The sequence below is a fragment of the Morone saxatilis genome, unplaced genomic scaffold (genome assembly GCF_004916995.1).
Source record: "Morone saxatilis isolate NCDOM2014 unplaced genomic scaffold, NCSU_SB_2.0 Contig19, whole genome shotgun sequence".
Taxonomy (NCBI): Eukaryota; Metazoa; Chordata; class Actinopteri; family Moronidae; genus Morone; species Morone saxatilis.
In genome coordinates, this window is record NW_023339751.1 from 11,237,980 (window position 1) to 11,262,362 (window position 24,383).

A 24,383-nucleotide genomic window follows, 5' to 3' on the forward strand; every position below is an offset into this window, starting at 1 on the left:
AAAAGTGGCGCCTCGACTACAACTCCCAGAATTCCCACTCAACGGCGAGCCGAAGGTTCAAACGCGCAGGCAGGCAGGCAGCACACTTTGTGCACGTTGGTGCCTCCCTAAGCGTACGCAGCTCGCTGTAGTGGTGCAGGTGTTTTGCATAAGGGAGCTCCTCGCTTTCGCCTCAACGGTGTGCCAGACGCTACCTGGAGTCATGGCCGAGCAGGTGGCTGCCGTGTGTGAGCAGCTCATCGAGGCGGTGAACGTGATGATGGACGCAGAAACCAACCAAGTGTACCGACTGGAGGCCCTGAAGGTAGCATCGTTAGGGACCGCTAGTTAGCCGCTAGTTAGCCGAAGCCTGTCATCTGTTGTGAAAGTAGAAAAGTGCCTGTGTGGCCAGATAAAATGTCAAGTTTGTATTATTTGTTGTTGTTTTGTTTTTTTTAGCGTTTGGGCTCTCGGTAACGTCACTCCTCACAGCGTTTGTTTACGTTAGCTGAAGTGATGGTAGCCAGATGCTTTTGCGAGCTAGCCGGTATATGTCGGGCGTGATGATCACAGCTCAGCACCGCATCCACTGCCGACTCACGCTTCATTCATTCATTCATAGAGCTGGTAACATGTGGCTCTGTGCTGATAGTCCTGTGAGTGTCTGTGTGAGACAGAGCTCCACTTTATGACCGTATGTCGCCATTTGAAGCGTTGCACCTAGTTTGAAGCGCTAGTTGTTAGGTTAGCTTTGCGCTATGTGAGTGTGTTTTGTAATGTTGCTGAGGCAGCTGTTGCTGTAGCCTCTTGACGCTGACACAGTACATGTAGACCGTAATGTTAAGTTCATTTAGGTAGCGTTTTTAAACCTTTTTAAAATGTGAGTTTATGTAGTAGTGTGCCTTTTAATATATCAAGCTCTTTTTTTTTTTTTTTTCCTTTCAGTTTTGTGAGGATTTTAAAGAGACCAGCTCCTTCTGTGTCCCATGTGGCTTGCAATTGGCAGATAAAGCCCAGCCAGCTGTAGTGAGACACTTTGGTTTGCAAATCCTGGAGCAGGTCATCAAGTGAGTGTACCATAACTACATATAAATCAAGCCTAACAAATAATTGCATCGCAAAAAGCTGCATATTTGAAAGAACACTCGTTTCTTTCTTTGCAGGTTCAGATGGAACAATATGCAACAACAAGAGAAAGTCCAGTTGAAGGAGTGTGCCATGCAGTTGTTATCAAATGTGAGTGTGATCGTAAAAAAAAATGCTGTTAACAACATAGTGACTGTGTTACGCTTCAAATGAAACTTTAAAGTCTGTCTTGCTGTTATAGCTGTAAACACTTATCTGATACCTGTGTTTCTCGTCAGGGTACTCATTCCATCCTGGAGGAGGAGAGCCACATCAAAGACGTCCTGTCACGGATCATAGTGGAAATGATAAAGAGAGAATGGCCTCAACATTGGCCAGATATGCTCAAAGAGATGGAGGCTCTCACTAGCCAAGGGGTGAGTAACTTGTAATGTACAGGAAACGGGTCGGTTGCCGTATGTCAGTGGTTTCCATCGCCTCCCATAGCTTGCATGCAATTTGAATAGGATTATGTAATAACTCGCATGCAAATGAGCACCATTCAAGGATGAGTCATATTCATTTTCATATGGCGTCATTATGTAAACTTGGCTCCTGGTAGGTGTCGTCATCTGTCAGCATCTGTGAACCTAGACCACATCTTTTCCACTTGTTTATTTTAATCAGTGCAAACTATATTCTTGGCCGTTCCGACCAAAACAAAAGATGCAGCCCCTTTTAATCCTGTTGTCATGAACTTTTTAAGCGAATAAAATCTTACTGAAATTCACTTGTGCCTTCCAAAGGAGGCACAGACGGAGCTGGTGATGTTGATCCTGTTGAGGCTGGCGGAGGATGTGATCACGTTCCAGACGCTGCCCACCCAGCGACGCAGAGACATCCAGCAGACCCTCACTCAAAACATGGAAAGCATCTTCAGCTTCATGATGGCCATTCTGCACGTCAATGTCGAGGACTACCGTAAAGTGGTCAGTGGGGTCTTAACTTTTATTTTATAGAAATGAGAAGCTTTTATATTAATTTCTCTGTTTTATCATGGTTATTTTATTTATTGGACAGTCAAGTTACTATAATCTTTGTCTGATTTGTTTTGTTTTTTTTTAATCCAGAAAGGGTCACCTGGACATGAACTGCAGGTGAGAAAACATCACCGCATCTCTGCTCTGAAATGAACCTCTTATGAACTGAATTACTTTATTTTCTCATTCTCTTCCCTCCCTTTTCCCCTTTCTGTCCTTCATTTTTCCATGCACAGGCCAAAGCTCACTGTCGAGTCGCTGTGGCTACCCTGAATACACTTGCAGGCTACATAGACTGGGTGTCTCTGGTGCACATTACCTCTGGAAACTGCCACTTACTGGAGATGTTGTGTTTGTTGCTGAGTGAACCGGAGCTGCAGCTGGAGGCAGCCGAGTGTCTCCTCATCGCTATCAGCCGAAAGGTGACTCAGAGGGAAAACACACAGCCCAGTAGCTGTAAAGAGATTATTCTTTCAGTCTCTTTTTTTTGTTAAATAGTTACTACGGTATTATAACTTCAAAACACCCTACCAGACTTTAATGGGATTTGTTGAAAAGCTAGGCCATGGCCGTGGAAAGAATTGGTGCAGAGCTGTAGCAATAGCGCTACCATGTGGCTATTTATAATACACTTATCATGGCTCGTAAGTCCCGAACTGAGAGGTGTGGAAGAGTCTTTTTCTGTGAATTCCTAGACAAACCTATCAATTTTGTATTTTTTCTTTTCACGATTACTCATATAACTTTCATCAGTTCATCAACAAAGTCAACATATTGAATATACTGATATATTGTATGGTTTTAGATGTGTGTGTGTGTACTTTGCTTATTTGAAATCAATTGGCTTGGCTCTTGAATGCATTGTGCTGTTGTAACCACATTTAGATGAAGTGTGCACACATTAACTCTGACAGTTCTTGCAAAGTATGACAGAAACTCATCGATTGCTTCGTCATAATTTAAATGGCTATAAGTCATGAGTCTGACTGTAAAATGTTGCTGAGCATCCCTGTACAATCCCTAATATTTCCAGGAAAAGGAATTAGGTATTCTCTAAAAAAAAATATGTCCACCATCATCAGCATAACTGTCTTTCACTGTGTGTATGAGATGCTGATACGGATTGCAGATCTTTAAATATATAAACTAACCTTGGTGGTAGTATGTGCTCTCTGAGTGCTTTCTAGTTGGAATATGAACCTGACTTATCATGAGCTGTAGAAACTGCAGATCTGATCATGCTACAGTGTGCTCAGTTACAACCTAGACAGTTAGTGGATATTGACATTAAATAACCAATAATAATACCTGTGTGATCCATTGTTACTCTGCCACAGGGCAAGCTGGAGGATAGGAAGCCATTCATGCTGCTGTTTGATGATGTGGCCATCCACTACATCCTTTCTGCAGCTCAGTAAGTATAACTGCTTCTCTCCATCACCCCCCTTTACGGGCTTCATTCAATCATTGTCACTGTGATTGAACGGTTTGTGTTGGTCTGGTTACAGGTCAGCAGATGGACTGGCAATATGTAAGAAATCTTCTGAATCAGAGTAAGTAATGTGACCCACCTGCCTACTGTGGAGCACACAGACAGTCATAAAAACACATTTGTTATGTACATCTGGCTATGGCTTATAGTCCTGTGCGTGTGTGTGCGCTGTACCTTTTTTAGAGCAGTGGAGGTGGTGGAGCGGCGTTACATCTTCCTGAAGAGGCTGTGTCAGGTCCTGTGTGCTCTGGGAAGCCAGCTCTGCTCATTAGTGGTGAGTTTATCCTAATTTGGCCACACATCATGTGTTCACGTAGTCTTTTGTCTTGGTCCACACACACCCACGTTATGTAAAATGACAGTGGTATGTTGTAGCAGTTTTCACTTTCTAATGTCATGTTCTCTCCCCAGGGTTCAGATGTAGAGGTCGAGGTACCTGCAAATCTCAGCAAGTACATGGAGGCCTTTTTAGCCTTCACTACACATTCCAGTCAGGTGAGAAGACTGCTCAAAACATCTTTGTTTGAAACTGCATTTGAATCAGTAGTATATGAATATGAATCTGTGTTTGATCTCCTCTGATTTTTTTTTTTTTTCTTCTTTTCTCCACAGTTTTTGAAGTCATCCACTTTGGCCACTTGGGGATCTTTGTTCAGACATGAGACTCTGTCGAAGGACCCGGTTGTTGTCGGGATGACTATAAAATACCTCCGAGCATCTATGATCAACCTAGTCAAGGTGAGGCGGTGATATCGGTGCTACCATTCCTTGCGCACTTTGAAGCCAAACAGGGTTTTACTAAAGGTTTTGTCTTTTCCTCCAGACTGGATTCCCATCGAGAGAGGATAACCCCAGTTGCGAGTACTCCCGTGTGGACTTTGACAGCGACGAGGACTTCAATTCGTTCTTTAATTGTAAGTGGATTCAGCTTTACTTCACGTAAGATCTGTTCTCTCTATCGTATCCGTTGATGTTTTTTATGGTGTATGTTCATGCTTAATAGCTTTTCGAGCGCAGCAGGGAGAGGTGGTGAGGAGTGCATGTCGCATTGTTCCTCTGGAGGCTTTCCAGATAGCAGCAGAGTGGTTACAGTATCAAATCGCCAGCCCTATTGATACTGGAGATACCACATGTAAGTGTTTGTCCTCATTCTTAACACACTGACACAGCACCAAAGAAAGGGGGATTAATTACTCTTCATTGAAGTGTTTTGGTTCTCTACTGGGGAGGATTCTTTTGGTACATTTGTGGTGTATGTGGTTCATTAAACATGTAAAATATACGGCAATATGGAATTAACTTAACTAACAAGCCCCACAGCCCACTTAGGTGCAACAGTCTCATACATAAGAACATGTATGCATGAGCAAAATGTGTAATATATGTTACATTCACATGTGGTGGTCATCAATGTAACAAATTAACGTCTCTTCTCTTTCTGCGCCTCACTAGCTAAGACTGCTGAGGGCCTGTGCTCCCTCCTGTCTCCATCAGTGGTCCAGTGGGATGCAATGACCGTCTTCATGGAGTGTATGGTCGCACAGATCTTCAAAAATCTGGATGAGGAGGTACCAGGAGCAATTTTAAGTAACAGAACAAAACTGCGGGGGGAAAAATAATGTTGATTGTAATGACGTGAAGGTTTGCCCCCTCCTTCTGCTTCTTACTTTGTAGAGGTTGCCCATAGATCAGAGCATGGAGTTGCTGCAGGCCGTGCTGAACTACGACACCAAAGACCCACTCATCTTGTCCTGTGTGCTTACCAACGTCTCCGCCCTCTTCCCTTTTGCCACACGAAGACCGCACTTCCTGCCACAGATCCTTTATAAGGTCAGCTGAGGTTACTACATTGTATAGTTTTCAGCTAGGGCACCAGCTGTTTCAGCAACACATTTTAAAATGTGTTTTTTTTCTGTGAATAACTATTTACCTTACATTATTGTATTGTTTTGTCCCTGCAGCTGTTTAAAGCCATCACATTTGAGGTTGGTCAGGAAAATAAGGTGAGTTGCGTTCACCGAACCAAATATCAGCACTTTTCCCTCATCCTTCATGTCCAACACCATAAAATATATTCCCCAACTGATATCATCTTGTTCAACTCCAGGGACCTCGAACCCGAGCTGTAAAGAATGTGAGGAGGCACGCCTGTTCTTCCATCATCAAAATTTGCCGGGATTACCCACAGTTCATCTTGGTAAATGTTCCTCTATCCCAGTAAAAGTAGAATAGCATGACATAGATTGTACTTGGGTTCAGCTGATTTAATGTTATGGTCAAAATATGTACCTGCTTATGAATAGGCATAAATGTTTGTGACTGTTGGATAATTAGTTTCTTTCCTCTCCAGCCTTGTTTTGACATGTTCTACAATCACGTGAAGAAGTTGTTCTCAAGCGACGCCACGCTGACTCACATGGAGAAATGTTCACTGATGGAATCTCTGGTGCTCATCAGTAACCAGTTCAAAGACTTTACAAAGCAGAAGGCTTTTCTAGATGAACTGATGGCTTCTGTTGTTGCAGAATGGACTTCTGATGAGATGAGGCAGTGCGTTTGAATTCCTTCTATTTACCCTCAGATTGTACATAATGTATTTTAATGTCGTGACAGATAATTGTTATCTATTCTTTGTGTTTCAGTGTGCTGGGGGACCCTGCTGTGTTCTTGTCCTTTGTTGGAGCTGATCAGGTGGTCACTGAGCAAAGTAAAGATACAGACACAGCAGGACTTAATAGGGGGCGGGTAAGTCTATAGGTGTAACTGAGGGTTCCAAGTAAGGCTGCAAAAAATTCTCACTAATGGACAAGACACTACTGTTTTAAATAAATCACAGACCTATTTTCAACACTGCAAGATACGGAGGGATTTCCAACTTAAGATTACAGAGCTACTTAATGTCAGTCACTTTAGCATTAACCCCAAAAGCTTACATTTTAAATTCTTTTGCTTTGTCCTTGGAGTTTATATTTTATTAATAGACAATACTAGGAGTTCACAGCCATGCCAGCAGCTGTGTTTAGGTGCAGCAGTGAAAAAATTGCTTGTGGTCGGCTATAACAGTGCAACACTTATTTAACCGTTTCTCGTTTCCTGTTTCTTCCTTTAGTTGAGTTTCTGTTTGTATGCCATGTTGGGGGTGGTGAAGCGGTCACGCTGGCCTTCAGACTTGGAAGAAGCCAAGGCTGGTGGCTTTGTCGTGGGCTGCACCCCAGCTGGAGCTCCCATCTACAGAAACCCCTTCACCGCTCAATTTCAGGTCTTGCTGCCTAATCTGCTGGCTTTAATCAGGTATGGTGGACACTATACTTTGCATTACTCCTTTTTAATCTTTTTATTTCCCATGTGGGGAACTCGTGGGATGCTAAGCAATTTACACATGATATAGACAAGAGTCTGACCTTGATTTTTAGATGTGACCTGTCTGCAGGTCATTGGTGTAAAAGGGATTCATCAGTGTGTCTAACAGTGTCTCAACAATAATGCCTTCTATTATACGGATCTGTGACCAGTCTCTTTTTCTTTATGTCTCACTACAGGACTCACAATAGTCTGTTCATGCCAGAGAACATGGCTCGCCTGAGTGCGACCTTCTCCAGGGCCCATGAGGTGATGGATGCAGAGAAAAATGTGGTTCTTGGTAAGAGGAGCTTTCTGTGCATGCTTTTTGTCCCACAGAGAGCCATCATCTAAAAATACTGTGGTTAAACCTTCTCTATATGTGCTTTCTCCAGGCCTCTCTCAGCATCTTTTGGATATCTATGATGCTCCTGTGTATAGAACCAGCCTGGAGCGCATGCAGGGATTTTTTACCATGTTGTATGACAACTGGTGAGATTTCTGTTGTAGCAGTTGCATTTACACCTCTAAATGTTGTTTTTGTATTGTTTATGCCTCACATGCTGTTTAATTAAAGTATAATCTCTCATCTCTCTTTACCTCTTTAGCTTCCATGTCCTGGGAAATGCAGGTCTGTCCCTGCAGCAGGAATTCTACACCATAGAGAAGTTGGCAGAAGAAATAGCAGGCTCTGCTTTTGTGTCCCTCGACCACGTGCCTGATCACAGGCTTCGTCCAATGATTCATATCCTTTGATATACCATTTTTCCTGTTGCCATGATTCGGTCGGTGGTTTGGAGATATACATTTGTAGAGAGATATTTTTCTTAGACTTATTTTGGTGGATACTGCTCCTACATTAAGTCAAAGCTGAGCTACTGCTTTATTTTAACATACATTTTTCTTAACAAGCGTTACGGGTGTTTCTGAGGCAGCTGGTGCTGTCATGTCCTCAGGAGTACTACGACAGTCTACTCTGCCCCCTGGTGGGCCCTCTGTTCGCCTACATGCAGCAGGTCAGGATCTACACACTCCATTCTGTATATAACATTATTCTCACATTAGATATTAATTTGCTCAGTCATAGTTGCTTTTGTTGCTAATTCTCACGGCTTTGATCCCGGTTCATTCTGCAGAGACTCAACGTCAGGTGGCAGGTGATCAACCAGAGGACCTCTGTCAAGTAAGTTGTGCATATTTCCTTGTAAATTACATCAGTGAAGCAGAGGAAACTGAAAATGATGTACTCAAAGCATTAATTGATCACTTAAGTTTAACATGAACGCTGCAGATACAAATCACAATTAACACTATAGCTACAGTAAGTGGTTAAGACAGAAAAACAGAGATAATTTTAATGTAAAAGAAAATATCTTTTAAACACAGTTCTTTTGGACCTGAATGCAGTTTAAAAAAAAGCTAAAGCCTCTTATGAGTAGACTATGTTTAATTATTTGATAGCTCACCGTGTCTAAGCTATAAATTGGATATGTGGACTTACTTGTAACCTGTTGGTGCTTTTAGTGGCGAGGAGGAGGAGGTGGTGTGTCAAGAGAGCCAGGTGACGCAGGAGATGTTGGAGGAGCAGCTGGTGCGCCTGCTCACCAGGGAGGTGCTGGATCTCCTCTGTAAGTTTCAGCATCTCGACACATCTAAATGGTCGTATAGCAAACAGTTGTTGTGTTACAAAGAAATAAAAGTGACTTATAGAACATATGAAGGTGTGGTAAAACGTCAGATTTACGTCAGGAGTTTGGGTTTGAAGGTGAAATAAGTGTGTTAACCATCATTGCACTACTATGTGCCAGCCACTTCGCATTTTTTGGCATAAGGATTGAATAAAAATAAAATATTTATTGCAAAAGTGAGTTATTGGTTTAACATTGATGTTATAGTTGTTTTATGATGGCAATATAATGTCCCTGTCTAAAATAACTGTGAAGGAAAGCTCAGGGCTTATTCCTTAATACTGCTAATGCACTTTAGTCACGTGGTAAGGTTGTGTTTCTGCCAGCTACACGAGCTAAAATAGATTTGAGTACGCATTAGGAAAGTGCAAATATCAGCCATAATTCCTAGATAGAGCTGGGACTTCACATATTGACAAGATTGTGTTCCTTCTAGTAGGGTTTGTGTTTGGTGACTAACAACCTCTTGCCTAGTTTTATCCTAAAAAAGGGTTGGGGGAGTTCTGAAACTGATATCAATAACTCATTTGATTGTTGAAAAATGTTTTAGTTAAGTACCATTAATTACATTATATTGCACTGCAGTCTCACACCACAATATTACAAACCCACAGTTGAATTCAGTGTCTGGCATATACATTATATACATTATATACATTACTGATGGATGTTCGAGGTGTCTGACAACTCAACAACTGGTAGAGTCTTGACACATGTCCATTGGCCGATTCACATTATGCTTCACTTGCTGTGTTGGTAAACAGCTGAATAATTGTTTCTGCTTGTCAAGTTTAAAATAATTGTATTTTCACTGTGCATTCCCAAACTAAATTTTTGATGTTGCATTGTGAGAAGGTACGCCATAATTTGTGTGTGGGATTTTTAAGATATAGCACTACAACTGCCTGCTCAGCTTTTTACTCGAAGCCTGAAACTGCGGAGTTGAATTATTGTGTGGCTTTCATACTTCTCTCTCTTTTCTTCTAGCTGTGAGCTGTATTTCCAGAAAAGTGCCTGAATCAGCAGCAAATAAAGAGGAAATAGAGGGTAATTTTTTTTGTTTTTTAATCAATGGGTAGATTCTGTTTGTCTTTTATTCTGACAAAGGTCTCATCTTTTTGCTTGAAATGTGCTCTCTTAGAGGAAGACATGATGATGGAGGCAGTGCAGACGACGTCTCCTGCCCAGCCCACAGAGGAGCTGACTGAGCTGGGAAAATGCCTAATGAAACATGAGGTCAGCCTAAAACACTTCACGTAACATTCAGAGCAGAGCCACTCCATTAAATGCTGTATATAAACTTAAGCTTGTTTCTCCTTTTGTCCAGAACATCTACATGACCTTACTGACGCTCTCCTTCACCTCGCTGTCATGGAAGGACACCACTAACTGTCACCGCACTGCTTCCATGGTCTGCTGGACCCTTCTGCGGCAGGTAGCAGGCTCAATACAACAAACCTTTAGTATAAGCCTGTATTTTATCCTTTTTCCTTTTGTAAAGGTCAAGGCTGTCTCTCAAAACTCTGACTTCCCTATCCTGTCTGTGGCTCTCAGTACGAATCCCATTCAAATATGCAAATATGTACTTTCATTTAAAAAAAAAAAAAAGGAAGGCGGGGGGGTAAAGAATTTCCGGAACTAGCTGTAGACTTTAGCAAATACTGCTCAAACAAAAGTAAATGTAAATTTGTTAGCATTATTTCAGTCTCAGGACAGTGGGATCAATTTCAAATAAACAACACTAACGAAGGAACATTGATGTGTTTCAAATACACAGAAAATACGCGTTTGTTCACTTTAACATGGTTTGATGTATTGGCAAGAATAGTATCACAATACAGGGGTTACGATTCAGTATATTGGGATATATTGCAATTCATAGTATACTGAACACACCACCATATTCATAAAATCTGTGTATGCAACCAGAACAATGTGATCTGCATTGGTATTTATCAGTCACTAACATTCAGCAGCATAGCCCTCGGATCTCGATTACATCACCATTATATATAAATGTATACTGTGTTTTTGAGAATCGATGCAATATCACAAAACAAAATATTGCGACACAATGTTTTACGATATTTTCTAACACCCCTAATAATGACCTGACTTTTTGTCGATGTATAATTATTTTATTGAAGTGTTTGAGTGACTCAAAGCGTCTTGGGAGTTCATGAAGTGTCTTATCTTAAATTTATGCATATTTCTAAAGTTTTCCTCTCATGTCCACTCTGTGTCTCTTCAGGTCATAGGGGGTAATCTTCTTCCTGAGGCGGTCACATGGTTATATACCAGTGTTCTTCGGGGCCTTCAGGTTCATGGGCAGCATGAGGTCTGCAACTCCACCCTCTCTCAGCTGGCCATGCTCATCTATGAAAACTTGGTGAGGCTAATGGCAGTAATCTCTGCCATGTCTGCTCTTTGTTTCTGCCTTTGTTTGGTCCAAGAAGTCACCTAGTTAACTCATGGTTATTTTTATTATGGATTAATCTGCCCATTATTTTCTAGATCTCTTTTTTTTTTTTTTTTTTGGTCCATAAAATGTCAGGAAACTGTGAAAAATTCCACAAATTTGCTTCAAATTGTGTGTTTTACCCAACTTAGTCCAAAACCCAAAGATCAGTTTAGTTCAGTTTAATTTCATCTATAACAAAGTAAAGCAAATCCTCACATTTGCGAAGAAGAAAATAACTCCAAATAATGAATCACCTATCAGTAGTAGTTTCTCATTTACTTGCTGTTGATCTACAGTCCTATAGGGGTAAAGCAAATTTTCCATTCCTGTGGAGATGCATCCTGAGAATGCCTCGCGTTTAATCTCCTCGCTTGTGCATACACCTGTCTGTCCATCTGTTTTAGCGGCCTCGCTACATGGAGCTGAGCGCAGTGATGACCCAGATCCCAAACATTAGTGTGGATGCCTTGGACCAGTATGATCACAGGCTCTTGGACCCCAACGCCCAGAAGGTTGGAGACAAGAAGAGGAAAGACCAGTTCAAGAAGCTCATTGCAGGAACAGTTGGGGTAATGCCACATTTAGCCACTAGAGAGCAGTACTTCTCTATTCATGCTCACTGTAGGCTTCAGAAGTGACCAGAGACACTGACCTAATAGTGCAAGTCATTACTTAGCAGTGTGATCCCGGCTGTGTTGTAAATCTTCTGTTTTCAGCAGCTAAAAAATGTTTCAGGAGCTCAACGGGGCTGTACAATCTAATGAAATTCTTTCTGGTAGATCTTTGGATAGCTCTGTTTAACCTCTCCCCTCTCTGTCCCCTGCCAACAGAAAGCTCTGTGCCAGCAGTTCAGGAAGGAGGTTCATATCCGGAATCTTCCATCGCTCTTTAAAAAGCCGAAGCCAGACAAGGATGTACAGAACAGTGAGGCATTGGGCCTGGCAGCTCTCTTCTCCCCGGAGAATAACACCCTGTAGGAACACGTAGTGGTTCCAATGCTAACTGAAGACGGAGCCGTGTGTACAAACCAGGGTTTCCCTCACCATCCTCCAGCAGGGGCAGTGCGACGCTACCTAACATAACTGTCAACACCTGTTTATCAGTCCTTTATTTGAACCTCCACAGCACTACTCACACTCATTAATATCTCTACACTAGTCATTATCACTCAGTGGGTTCCCATTAAATCCCATTGCACACTTCTTCTCCATTCCTTCAGTCATACCAATAAAGGAGGTATATTCGCTATGAAAATTTGTAGGAAATGTTTCAGACAAAAGAAGAATGGTCGGCTCCTGTGTCAGATTGTATTTAGAGACAATCTTAAAATGGCAGACTAACGATTATTGTTTGCTCTGCAGTGGGAACTTTGAGCCACAAAAATACCTTTAAAATAGGACGATTCTGTCATTTTATCTTGGGCCTTTTTCGTTTCTAAGGGGCAATATTTGCCCATCACACAGCATAATGTACACTAAGCATGTCGTAGTTCTGTGGAACTAGGAAATCAAACCGGGAGCCCAGCTGCGGTTTGATATTCAGCATAGAAACGGGCATGTAATGATGTCCAAACAAGCAAAGCCAGTATAGCTGATAGCTGCAGGAGTAGCTTGTTAGGAAGGAGTATGTGTGTGTGTGTGTGACTTGCGGAGACATTTTGTACTTAACATTTTTTTATTATTTTTTATTATTATTAATTTCAGAGGTTAGTGTTGGCAGATATGTTGTGTGACCACGCTGCTGTTTTATCCTGGGTCAAAAAGGAAGGAAGGAAGGAAAATCTAGGACAAATCCTGGTGCACATTTCTCTATTCACCTTCATTTTGTTTGAACAAGTTGCGATGCAGTTTCTGATTCTGAAGCATGTGCTAATGGTACCTCAGGTGTGACGTTCCCTATGATCGGGTGAAGATATTTTATGGAAATATACCCTAAGAAGAAAAAAAGAAAAAAAAGCAGCTGGATTGTGTTTTCATGAATGAATATTGTAAATTTAAGTATGAACAACAGTTTCATTTTTTGCAGATATTAGACAGTAGTGGGATGAAGTAATGACTGTTTGCATTTTGCCAGTTTTTCATATCTGCATGACAATTCAGAACGGTTTTGAATTGTGTATGTAATTCAGAGCACATATCATACTTAAGATAATGCAGCCACATTTTGTGCCAAAACACTGGTAAATAACTTTGTTTATATAGCACATTTAATGCAAGAAATGCAGCTCAAAGTGCTTTACAACAAAGAAATTACATGCTCCGAGTGCTTCACATGAAAAAAGACATCATGAACATAAAAACAGGGATAGGAATGCCATAATTAATGTAAAATAATGTGGGAAAAAATTATGATAAAATATTGGTGACCAGATAATTGTGTCTGAGAAGCAAAACCTAACATTGTACAACTTTCATAAAGATTATTTAAGGGTGGACTCAACCCCAACTAATGTGTAGCTTAATCCAAGTCTTTCTGTTGTTTTCTAGCTGTTCAGTCGGTAATGCTGTTCTGTTTTTTCACATGTTCTGCTTTGTGTTTGTACTGGTATTTCCAGCCACGAAAAAAAAGATGAACCAGCACTACATTCCTTCATTGTCCAAGGAATTGTTTTTAAGCATAATCTGTTTGGATGTATTTAGCTCTTATGGAGCTATCGTGGTAGAGAGTTATGTGTTTTTTAAATTATGTGTTGTGTAGATTCAGACCAAAATAAATGATTCTGGAGTGTGCCCCCCACTTTTAAATGCAATTAAACAGGACGGCATTTCAGATGCTGTTCCACTTTAAACAGGTTCACATCATACTTTCTGAGGAATAGAACATGAAACTTTATTTTTCAATGAATTCATTTTCCCTGTCTTTGTGATGATTGTTCACATGTGGCCATTTTTAACAATGCTTGTTCAACACTAAAATGTTCTGTACAATGAAGAAAATAGGCTTTTTAAAAGTGTAGTGTGGTTTATATTTTGTTGTTTTTAAATAAAATAAAAACTTAATTTCAGTTTGTCTATAATTCATCTTTTTTCTATTTAGAATAAGGAGAAAATGAGATATTTAGAAGATATTTATTTGATTGCTTCATATGGACATATTTGGGTCTCATTGTTCTTATAATTATTTTCTTTTGCATATGCACATGCTTAATGACCAACATGGGGACATATTGTAATTGCAAATATAAATTTGGCTTAAATAAACTACAAAGTGGAAAATAATTTATATTAAATGAATTATGCCTTCAGAGAAGCATAAGCCTTTTCCTCCTGGAACCATTTTCTATTCTGTTTCCTTCAGCAAATCTTTACACATATGACATAATATTTAATCTCTATAAGGATTTCAGAGTTTAAAGATCCCCCTTATTAAATGTCCCCAATTAAATACAAATGTCTATCTATTTCCCTTGTTTTACTTTATCTCAGTTTTCTCCGAATGAGGCTACACAACACTGCCAATTAATACAGTTTTGTGTTGCATTCCTGTTCTGCATTTATGCTTATTTGGTTTCACCATTGATTTAGATGATTAATAACCTCAATCACTAATCATTAGAGTGCCTTTTGGTGCTTATATCGTGAAGGAATACTGAATTACTGAACGAGGGGGACCTTTTTTCTAAAGCATGTCCATAAAAGCAGTTTTTCTGAAAAACAGTTCAGACTCCGAGTCGGTAGGGGGCGGTAATGCATCATATCGCTATTTGTAAATAGCTGTAATGAGCTTTAAATAAGCGCAATGAAGACGAACAGCGTTTCTCCCATGGCTGCTTACCGGATTCCGGTTGTATGTTGTTTATATTGTTATTATTAAATATATTGGGAATGAATAAACTAATGCATGTAGGTTTAATATTAATGGCAAACAGGAAGCCGTTGTTGCCTCGAAGCGTCACGCAGCCAATCTCCTAAAAAGTTCAAATGTTAAATTGGGAAAACAGAAAGAGCTGTAAGTCTGTCAGCAAACAGAAAGCCTCAGAACGACTGAGGCGTCAAATAAAGAGGTAACCTTCATTTATAAGTTACTGTAAAGTACTGCAGTTGTTTGTGCCTTTTGAAAGTACATTTATTACTGCTGTCGTTATTTATTACCATTTTTGAGGCACTCCCCCCCACCCCTCTATAATTATTCTATTATTATTTCATTTATTTATTCAGGGACAAATGTTGTTCTTTCTGTATTGCTACTTTTTACTCGGCTGCATTATTTCACAGCTGTAGTTACTTCAATAATTAAGATGTTTGCATACAAAACCTTTAATCAGTTCATAAAATATCATGTATTGTTATAATTAAACTTAAAGCTCCACTTTCACCAGATGCAAAAGTCAAATGAATTCAAATTAAATTAAAATAAGGATCCAATATAACCCTGACATGGTTCTAGTACTTTTGATACCTTAAATACATTTCGCTGATAACACTGATGTGTGTGGTATTGTTGCTTTTACTTATATAAATGATGTGAATTCTTTCTTAACCACTGCTCTTATGTAATAAAGTGTCATTGCTGTTTACTGTTAAGAAGGCTGATATTCCACCTTAAATTGAGTTGGCTTCAAAGTTATAGAAAAACATTTGTCCACAAATATCACATAGATATTGAGTATGTTTTGTTCCTGCTTGTTCCTGCAATGAACTAATGCGGACTCATGTTAGTAAAATAGTAAAAGCCAGAGGATTTATTCTTAACCTCATATACAGTACTTTAGTGTGTATCAGTTTTAGTTTGGCTGTGACTTAAATGACATATTTGGTATCTCTGGAAACTGTACTTTCTACAAGAATTTCCAGGTTTTAAAAGCTTTAACGAATCTCAGCTGCATATCGGGTTTGTAATGGTTGGTTCTGCAGGACAGAATAGGTTTATTAAAGGATGAGTTAAGATATTCAAGTCTGTCTTATTGCAACATTTATATGCCCATATGTACATCGAAAGAGTTATTTGCTGCTGTAATCTGGAACTGAAACAATTAGGCCATTATTCCATTAGTCATTTGACAGATATTCAGCAACCACTTTGACGGTTAATTGTTTGTAGGTAAATGCCCAGAACAGTCATCTGGTTTCGAGGCTCAAATGTGAGGAATTGCTGTTTTCTTTTGTAAGCTGAATATCTTTTGGATTTGGACAAATAAAGGAACACATTGTAATATACCACCTTGGGCTCTGGGCTATAACGGCAATCTTTGACTATTTATTTTAACTATTAATCGATTAATTGAGAAAATAATCGCTAGATGAATCCATAATGAAGATTATCATTAGTGGCAGCCCTACTGTAATTTTTCCTCCTGTTCATACTGGCTATAAAGATATCCTTTCCTAGTGCACAAAACAGAACAAAACAAAACCCTGCACCCACCTTCAGTATGCTGTCTCCCACCCACACTACACAGTGTCTCAGGATTCTGGATAATGCTTTAATGTACAACAAAGGGATGTCTTTTGTGTTATGTCATTTTTACTACAGCATCTCTAAATTCAAATCCAAAGAACAAAGCTTGTAATTGCTTCCTTTCCAGTAATCAATAACCGCCCACCTGCCCCATGTCTTCTAGGGCCCATTGCCCATCCAGCAGCACCATGCTCCTCCTGCTTTGGCCATCACTGCTCCCTGGCTGCAAGATCCTCTCATCAGTGTGACTCTGCAAACCTGAGCTCAAGACATTCCTTGACATTTGTCTGCAACAAGCGCACAACCCCGCAGTATATTAGATGATGAGATTTACAAAGACACAATAGAAGAGAGGGTGAAAACTGAGCCTTTTTTCTTGATCATACGTGCATACAATAAGTATTTTAATTCAACACTAAACGTTCAAACACTAAACAACAAGTATGTGTTAGTTGTTAATGTTTTGTGATGCTTATCCAGAATAAAAGATAATGAATTTGTGAGGCAAGGACATTTATTATTTGTGTTACTGTGACTGGTAAGAAATCCACTGCTCAGGATGTAAAATTAAGATTGTACATCATTTAAAAAAATAAATAAAAGAAAGAAATTAAACATTCACTGCCTATAAAATGTTTTCAATAATATTAAATCACAATCTATTTGCAATGATCAAGGAAAATATTAACAAATAGTTCAAAACAAAGTACATGTACAAGTGGAGGCACATTTGGCTGCAGTTACAGACTCGAGTGCATATAAATGGATCTGTGGTTCCCCCCGTGCGTGTTCACAAAACTGCACAAGCTCTATCAAGTTGCATGGGGAGTCAATAACCATTCTCAAGTCATGCCACACATTTTCAAATGGATTGTCTGGACTCTCATCACTTTATGTTTGAGGTAGCTGTCTTGTTAAATAAAAAGTTTTACAGGATGAAGCAGGTCTTCCTCCAGGACCGGGAGGGGATGGCGTGTTACACCAAATATTGCATTTAGTGTGATGAGTTTTAAAGTTGCAGTAGTGGCAGCCCACCACACAGACTCAAAATGTTGTGAGGATTTACTGCAGTGCTATTTGATATCCCTATTTAAAGTTATTTAAGGGCATTTTGTTATGTAATTCCCCTGACTGCTACTTTTCAGTGGTCTTGTCATGCAATGGTTTAGGGTGTAATATTCCTTTGATTGCATGATGTAGTTTTTGCCAGGATATTTACTAAACCAGCATTTGGATAGTCCTTATAGGGCAGTATTTAAAGTATAATCACCTGTCACACTTTAATTTCACACAGCTGACTTCCATTCATCTTAATTATATGACTTCTAAAACAACTGCCGATTGTTTAAAGACAGTGGACACCTGTGAATTCTGTTATATTTTTATGGTTATATTTTGATATTAAAGTAGGGTTTTTTTTATGTTGAATAATGTGGAAAATATTCCACTGTGTCAAAAAACAATAACCCTTGACCACACTGTTGCTAATGTGTTATTTTCTTTAAATTTTCAATCATTTTATGAATTATGAGCCATGAAATGTAGGCCTGTGTGAGTAATGGAGGGAAGGTTGACCCTGCCAATAATGCTGTTTTAATTATCAAATGGCACACGTGCTTAACATGTAGGGTTATATATGTAGCCAGAGAACAGACCGAAACATTACTGTATTTCTCCTAATAATAAAAATATGTTATTCCCATACTTTTATTTAGTATATTCACACAAATTAGCCTGTTTTCCACCAGCAACACCAGCTTCACGGCAGCTTAGCAACGCGGTTGCCGCGCAACCCAGAAGTTTCTGGTCAGTGGTGATTTTCAGTTCGGACTTTCATAGTTTAATCAGCAGATAGGAAACCGGTGAGCGTTTCTAGCTGCTTTATTATAACCCTGGCTTTGAACGCAAACGGTGGGACTCTCCTCAGCTACTTCAGAGCAACTTTAAGATGTTCGCCTGGTTTTGTATTTTCGTCTGTGCCTCGGCTGGTTGCGTTGTAGCCGTACACGAGTACACGATGCCCGGTCAGCCCCACGAAGTCCCCGTAAACAGCACCGGGGTTGTGCGGGCAGCACTGTTCGCTATGGTTGAATACAACAGGGACAACGCGGAGGACTTGTTTGCCTACAAAATTGTGAACATAACCTCGGCCAAAATCCAGGTAAAACTTCATTCTGGAGTCATGTTACAAGTGATTTTTAAACTACAAACACGCGTTTAATGACTCCTGCTGTCTCATTTAGGTGGTCGCGGGAATAAACTACATCCTGGAAGTGAAGCTTGGTCGTACAATGTGCAAGACCAGCGACACTACTGACACTGAGCCATGTGTCTACCACTCTGAACCCAAGGTAAGTTCACAATTGTAGTTGGTGCACCTGCTGGGGAGGCAGGAGGAAATCAATACAGTGAGTGTAAATGTGCACCTTCCCTGCTCCAATGCACGTTTGTAAGGAAATTGTGAAAATAATGCTCTAATTTTCCATATATTTCAGGAACTAAGGTGCCACTTCGTCGTTACAGAAATTCCTTGGGAAGATTCAAGTGTACTTACTCAAAATAAGTGTAACAATCATGGGTCTGATTGCTAGTGTTGTCAAGTAAACTTTTTATCTGTGATCAGTGTTTGTGTGTGTGTGTGTGTGTGCGCGCGTGTGTTTGTGTTCATCTCAAATTTCAGAAACCAGTGATTTTCATTGGCTCCCAGATATGCCACTTGTTCCAACACTGAGTTGAATAAGTTCAGTGACCTGCACTCACTGTGCATTGTATAGGGTGAAAAATGGCATAATTATTCCAGTGAGTGACCGGGGCAGCTTTACTGTGCCTCATCTCTCAGTGTGTGTCCTGGCAGCTGTAAGGCTCTGGTTGCGTGTCAAGCTCGGTCAGACACATGGCTGCTAAACGGAGACGAGGCTACACCTCTCCACACTACAATCACGGTCTCCAGAAGGGCTCTGTATGGAGGATTACAGGCATTTTCAGATTACTGCTCAGCAAGACTGAACTGTCTGCTACTCTGACCCCCTTTTTTTTTTTGTTGCAGGGGGAATATATAGCTCACTGATAATGTGCGGATAAACACACAGCGGGCGGGGGGAAAATAACAGTCAATTACTACATGAGGGTGTCTAAGTGTGTGTAGTTTGGGAAAGTAGTGTAATATAGGTATTTGATCTGGTAGTTTTAGGGGTTTCCCTTCGCCCAACCACATATTGCGACACACTTCCAAGAGAAGGAAACGAAAACTAGGATTAACTGCGCCTTACAGTAGTTGTTAAAAAAGGAGATAATGCTAAGTGGCATTGGGGCGAAACAGGCTGCATCTGTTTGGCTTTGGTTACAGTAAACAACCACATGGATAAGCGGTTCACGCACACACACCCTCTAACCCAGCCCCATAATGTCTCTAATCATGGATGTCTTAATCAAACTGAGCAAAACATAAAGAATTGGCTGGCACTGTGGATTAGGTAGCAGGGGTTAGGAATGTGGGGGAAGAGAGGGGGGGAGGGGGGGGATACTCCTTAACGTGGGATGACTAACATCGACGCTCTGGTGCCAGGAGTATGCCCCGTCCATCTGCCACACCACTCACCCACCCACCCACTGACACACTAACAGGTGCGTGCGCGCAGATACACGTGTGTTTTCTGTGCACACGCTCACATACTCCACCCCGCACTCTGGCCCTACCCCTGTCCTCACTTAGCCTGGGCAGCAGATGGTGAGGGGTAAGGCTTGTAGCCCCCCCTCTCCCTCCCCACTCCAAGCCACCAGCCCATCACCCCCTATTTTTTTTTTTTTTTTTCCCCCTTACGAACAGCACCCCACCCCTCTTTGTGTTGTTGAAGAGCCTGAGTGTTGAAAGGCGAGCCCCAGCTTGTCTCCCCCCCCCCACAAATCCTTGGCTGGCTGCCATTGGCGGGACTCAGTCAGGTGTCCTAATGCTTCAGTTAGGGGAGGAAACGCTGGTTAATCTGCCCATCGCGTGCCACCGGCCATGGCCTGGCCTCTTTGTGTCTGGCACCCCTCTGATCAGTCCCTCCACCCCTTCATCTGTCTTTTCCCCCTTCTCTTCCAACCCAGTTTCTCTACCCCAAGACAGTGTCATCCTTTCTTAAAGATCATCCCCTCTTCCTCTCGGGATGTCTTTTAACCACATTCTTCACTGGACAAATCCGGTAGTTTTTGACAGTTGTCCTGCATCATTGTTGATGGATGTGACTTATTTTATTTATTAGTTATTAAACCATCCTCTATTTTGTGCTGAGTCACCACTGGCCTCCAGTAAACCTTCCAGGAAAAATGTTGCTCCTGAATATTTCACCGTTCTTCTCTCTAACTTAACTCGTCTACAGTACCCAGGCAGGCTTTTCACCGCGTACCTTGTGTTGAGATAACTATTATTGCACTTTGCTGCTCACCGCCCTCTTTGTCTATCCCAAGTTATGGTACATCATTGTGGATTAACGTAGGCCACTTATTCTATTAAAGTCACTTCTAAAGGAATACCTGAGGTGTTAGGTCAATACAAAATGTCTACCATTTAAACTGAGGTATTAACGTATCGGTGTATGGCAAGAATGGACTGAAGTCTGTCTTATTTCAGCTTTCCGTATTTACCTCTCACTCTTTCATGCGTAATGACACTTACCTGTCTCATTATGCACAGGCAGCATCACCCTGTACTCCTGGAAGGTGCACTCCTCTGATTAGGAGGAACGATGCTGAAGATGCTCCTGGGAGGAGGTTGATATGGTGAGGTTGCGTAACCACAGAGGGGTCATTACCATTTGACCCCTGCTGACCTAATTTTTGATTGACCCTGGGTTTGGTCACCGCTTCAGAGCACAGGCAGGAGTAGAAGGTCAGAGTTCAAAGTATCCTCAGCTGTGCTGTCATGGAAACGGCAGCGTTTGCTCTTCTGATGGTCAGTTTTAATCTAAGCACAGTGGCTCGTTTGAAACCATAGAGTTTCATTTGCTGTTATTTTGTCTCACCTTTTGAACGGTTTGGTGTTTACGCCACAACTACGCCTGTTTTTAATGTGGCTACAGCCAAACTTAAGATATTAGCCTAATCTTGGCAGACTGATATTAGATTTGGACATACTGAAATACAGATGTATGTAATAGTTGCTATTGTAGTATTGATGCTTCCGGGGTTGTTTTTTGAGCGTGGCTACAGATTGAAGTGTCGTTTTGAACTGCTTGTCACATTGTACTGATTCATTCCTTGTGTTGTACCTGTTTGGTTTTCTTTGTATTTTAATGCCGTCTTTAGATTTCCATCACGTGAGCCATGTGCAAGCAAAACATACATCTCCCTTCTTCAGTGTTGTGACCAAAGCCGCTGAAATCCGCCATTGTGGTCAATCGAAACACACCCGTGGTTTGTTTCTCCACTTCCTGTTTGTGACCGTTGTGAAGGGTTTCCTTGCAATCAGTGCTGCCGCAGGGNNGGGGGGGGGGGGGGTGGCAATCAATACTTTCAATGTAACGTGTGGCCAATGGAATAAGGGAATGATTTATGTAGGGACGGTTACTCCCCGAATCAGATGGGATATGTGTTCGGTGGCCGGATGAGTGCAGGGGAGGAGGGGTGGCGGCACAGCGACCCAGAGCAAGAAGAACTATAAAAGGTTAAAAAAAGTGTGCTTCACTGCTGTTGATCGTGGCACCACTCCTCTCCCCACCGTCCCTCTCCTCTCTTTTCATCTCTCAACCACACCATGCTCTCTGACTGTCCCGCTTAATCTCAGCGCTGTAGTATTATGAGACTAAAGACCGACGGGACGCGCGCACACAGCACACACACCCCAGGAGTTTAGCAGGTTGTGGACCACCAGCCAGAAACAGCATATGTCCCTCTCCTCTTCAGATTAATGGGAGCATGTTAATATTACCATACAGTCAGAGAGGAAGGGATCGGGGCAAGGGGTAGGGGAGGGGGTGGGAGATGAAAGGTAGGAGGGAGAGTGTAAGAGCCTTGCCGACAGACTGAGATTCAGAGGGAAGCACGAGGCAAGAGGAACGAGAGCAAGTCTGCGAGGGAAGGAGGTTGAGAGCAAGTCTTGGAAAGAGGCAGAAAGATGGAAGTGTGGAGGCGGGAAAGAGCGAGAGCAGCGAGGACATAACAACCATAGAAAAATGTGTGTGTTTGCTTTATTGCAGTGGCCCCACCTACCCCTCCATCCTGTTAAGGAGGCACAGTCCTAAGGAGGAGGGGTAGGATCCCCTCCCTCAGCCACCGACACACACACACATACTCTCTCTCTGGCTCATACACACACTCTGCTCTGTGAGGAAGCAGTCGCTGAAGAGCTCTGGATAGACCATGCAAGGTTCTGCAGGTGTCCCACCCTTCTCTCATCACATGGATGCTTTAGAAGGTACTGTTTCAATCTGTTTCTTTCTCATTTTTGCCATTTAACCCAGATCTCTTTTTAGTTTTCTTTTGGTTTTGGTTTTCCTTCTTCACTCGGAAGATTTCCCCTCTTCATTGTTCGGCGTAATCGGTGAACCTTTGCCACTAATGTGTATTAGTTTGTGTGAGATTGCATGTGCGTTTGTGTGAGACCGACTGCATGCTTGCAGGGTTGTTTACAAGCTCTACTGTAGCCGCAGGTCTGACAACTTTAGTAGAGTGGGTTCTATCGGCTACATGTGTTGCAGCTCGATTTTATTTTATCATCCCGTAATGCCCTTTTCTAAACTAATTTTGTAGGAGTCCTAGCTTTGGCTGCTTGTTGCATTATTTAGTCTTGCATTTTATTATTTTTATTGGGGCAGAACTCTTAAGGGTGGAGGGAGACAAAGCGCATTATGTATGCCCTGTGTACACCCTCTATATGCGTATTCATGTTTGGGTAGAGGCGTGCAGTCAAATCAAGTCTAGTAGAAATACATTGCAACATTTTTACAGTAACAGCAAGAATATTGTTGGTTTTAATGGGTGTGATAGTAGTGATGGTGGATGTGAAAGAGTTGGAGCTGATCAGAGTGAATTTTGAGAGTTTTTTTTTTTGGGTGGTTCATCGTTGTCACATTGCCCAGCATTTGTTACAGTAACAGTAACACAATTTAGAAAAACGATTAGTCAGTTGAGTTGTGGCCATGCTGCATATTGTTTGCCGTTTCATCTTAAAATAGTAGGTTTATGCGTCCTATAAAAACTTCATTATTCAGAGGCCGACTCAAATTATGTGATTTATATGAGAGAAATAAGGGAAATAGCAGCAAAAATGGCTTATAATCCTATAACGTGGTGTCTGTGTGTGAGTGAGGGAGTGAGTGAGTGTGAGTGAGAGAGAGAGCACATGTCTTGCATGCATGTAACGTGCTGTATTGGCAAACACCCAATACACCCCTCTTCTGCTCATACTGGAGATGGGAGGTACAGTGTAAAGCAACACTGCTCTGATATATTTATAAGAATATTTATTATAGACGTTTTATTTCTATATTCAACAGAATCATAAGTTTTACATTTCTTTTTAATTCTACATTTAACATCTACATCATTTTATGTGACATACTGAGCTTTAACGTGATTTTACAGGGATGACTAGGCTAAAATGATCGCATTATGTTGGTGGGATTTCTTGAATTTACACTTGGCTCACTTTCCTAGCTTTTGCGTGTTTGCTCAGGGCACGATAATGGCCATGTACTCTGTAAATTACCATATTTTTTAAAACAATATTGAAGTTGTCCGGACAGCCCTTCTCTTATTGTCTCTCTGTGGCTTTCAGAAATTCTCCCGGTCATTACATCCCTGTTTGGAAATCAAATTGTTGACCATTTGTTCAAACAGAACTGACAAATAACCTTCAAGTACATCCTGCAAATCTGTTCCTTCCACAATATCTCCCCCTCATCCCTTTCTTCTGCTCATCCTTTTGGTAAAAGCAGTGTTCT

The 24,383-nt window shown here is 41.2% G+C and overlaps 2 protein-coding genes and 1 long non-coding RNA gene across 5 annotated transcripts; all 3 read left to right on the forward strand.

The window, feature by feature from the left end:
- Nucleotides 1-55: 55 nt before the first annotated feature.
- LOC118329458 (exportin-5) lies at nucleotides 56-14,068 on the forward strand. 3 transcript variants are annotated; one of them, XM_035663651.1, is made up of 33 exons: nucleotides 56-304; nucleotides 925-1,046; nucleotides 1,143-1,215; nucleotides 1,344-1,481; nucleotides 1,851-2,033; nucleotides 2,175-2,201; nucleotides 2,321-2,506; nucleotides 3,422-3,498; nucleotides 3,593-3,637; nucleotides 3,760-3,850; nucleotides 3,988-4,071; nucleotides 4,189-4,314; nucleotides 4,400-4,490; nucleotides 4,580-4,708; nucleotides 5,029-5,144; nucleotides 5,251-5,406; nucleotides 5,538-5,579; nucleotides 5,678-5,773; nucleotides 5,927-6,126; nucleotides 6,219-6,321; nucleotides 6,686-6,867; nucleotides 7,116-7,216; nucleotides 7,311-7,407; nucleotides 7,524-7,660; nucleotides 7,834-7,931; nucleotides 8,052-8,098; nucleotides 8,440-8,543; nucleotides 9,591-9,650; nucleotides 9,745-9,839; nucleotides 9,931-10,038; nucleotides 10,855-10,992; nucleotides 11,469-11,633; nucleotides 11,895-14,068. In XM_035663651.1, exons 1-33 carry the CDS (start codon nucleotides 203-205, stop codon nucleotides 12,039-12,041), a joined length of 3,666 nt encoding a protein of 1,221 aa, XP_035519544.1. In that variant the 5' UTR covers nucleotides 56-202; the 3' UTR covers nucleotides 12,042-14,068. The 3 variants fall into 3 exon arrangements, with proteins under 3 accessions (XP_035519544.1, XP_035519545.1, XP_035519546.1); XM_035663652.1 differs by having other exon boundaries at nucleotides 5,684-5,773; XM_035663653.1 differs by lacking the exon at nucleotides 4,580-4,708.
- A 741-nt stretch (nucleotides 14,069-14,809) lies between these two features.
- LOC118329501 lies at nucleotides 14,810-17,080 on the forward strand. The gene is made up of 2 exons (XR_004796790.1): nucleotides 14,810-15,067; nucleotides 16,625-17,080. It is a non-coding gene; the product is annotated as an uncharacterized LOC118329501 (long non-coding RNA).
- Nucleotides 17,081-18,293: 1,213 nt separating this feature from the next.
- On the forward strand, nucleotides 18,294-19,080 carry LOC118329734 (cystatin-like). Its single transcript, XM_035664002.1, has 3 exons — nucleotides 18,294-18,622; nucleotides 18,705-18,812; nucleotides 18,957-19,080. The coding sequence occupies exons 1-3, from the start codon at nucleotides 18,410-18,412 to the stop codon at nucleotides 19,050-19,052; spliced, it is 417 nt and encodes a 138-aa protein (XP_035519895.1). The 5' UTR covers nucleotides 18,294-18,409; the 3' UTR covers nucleotides 19,053-19,080.
- The last annotated feature ends 5,303 nt before the right edge of the window (nucleotides 19,081-24,383 follow it).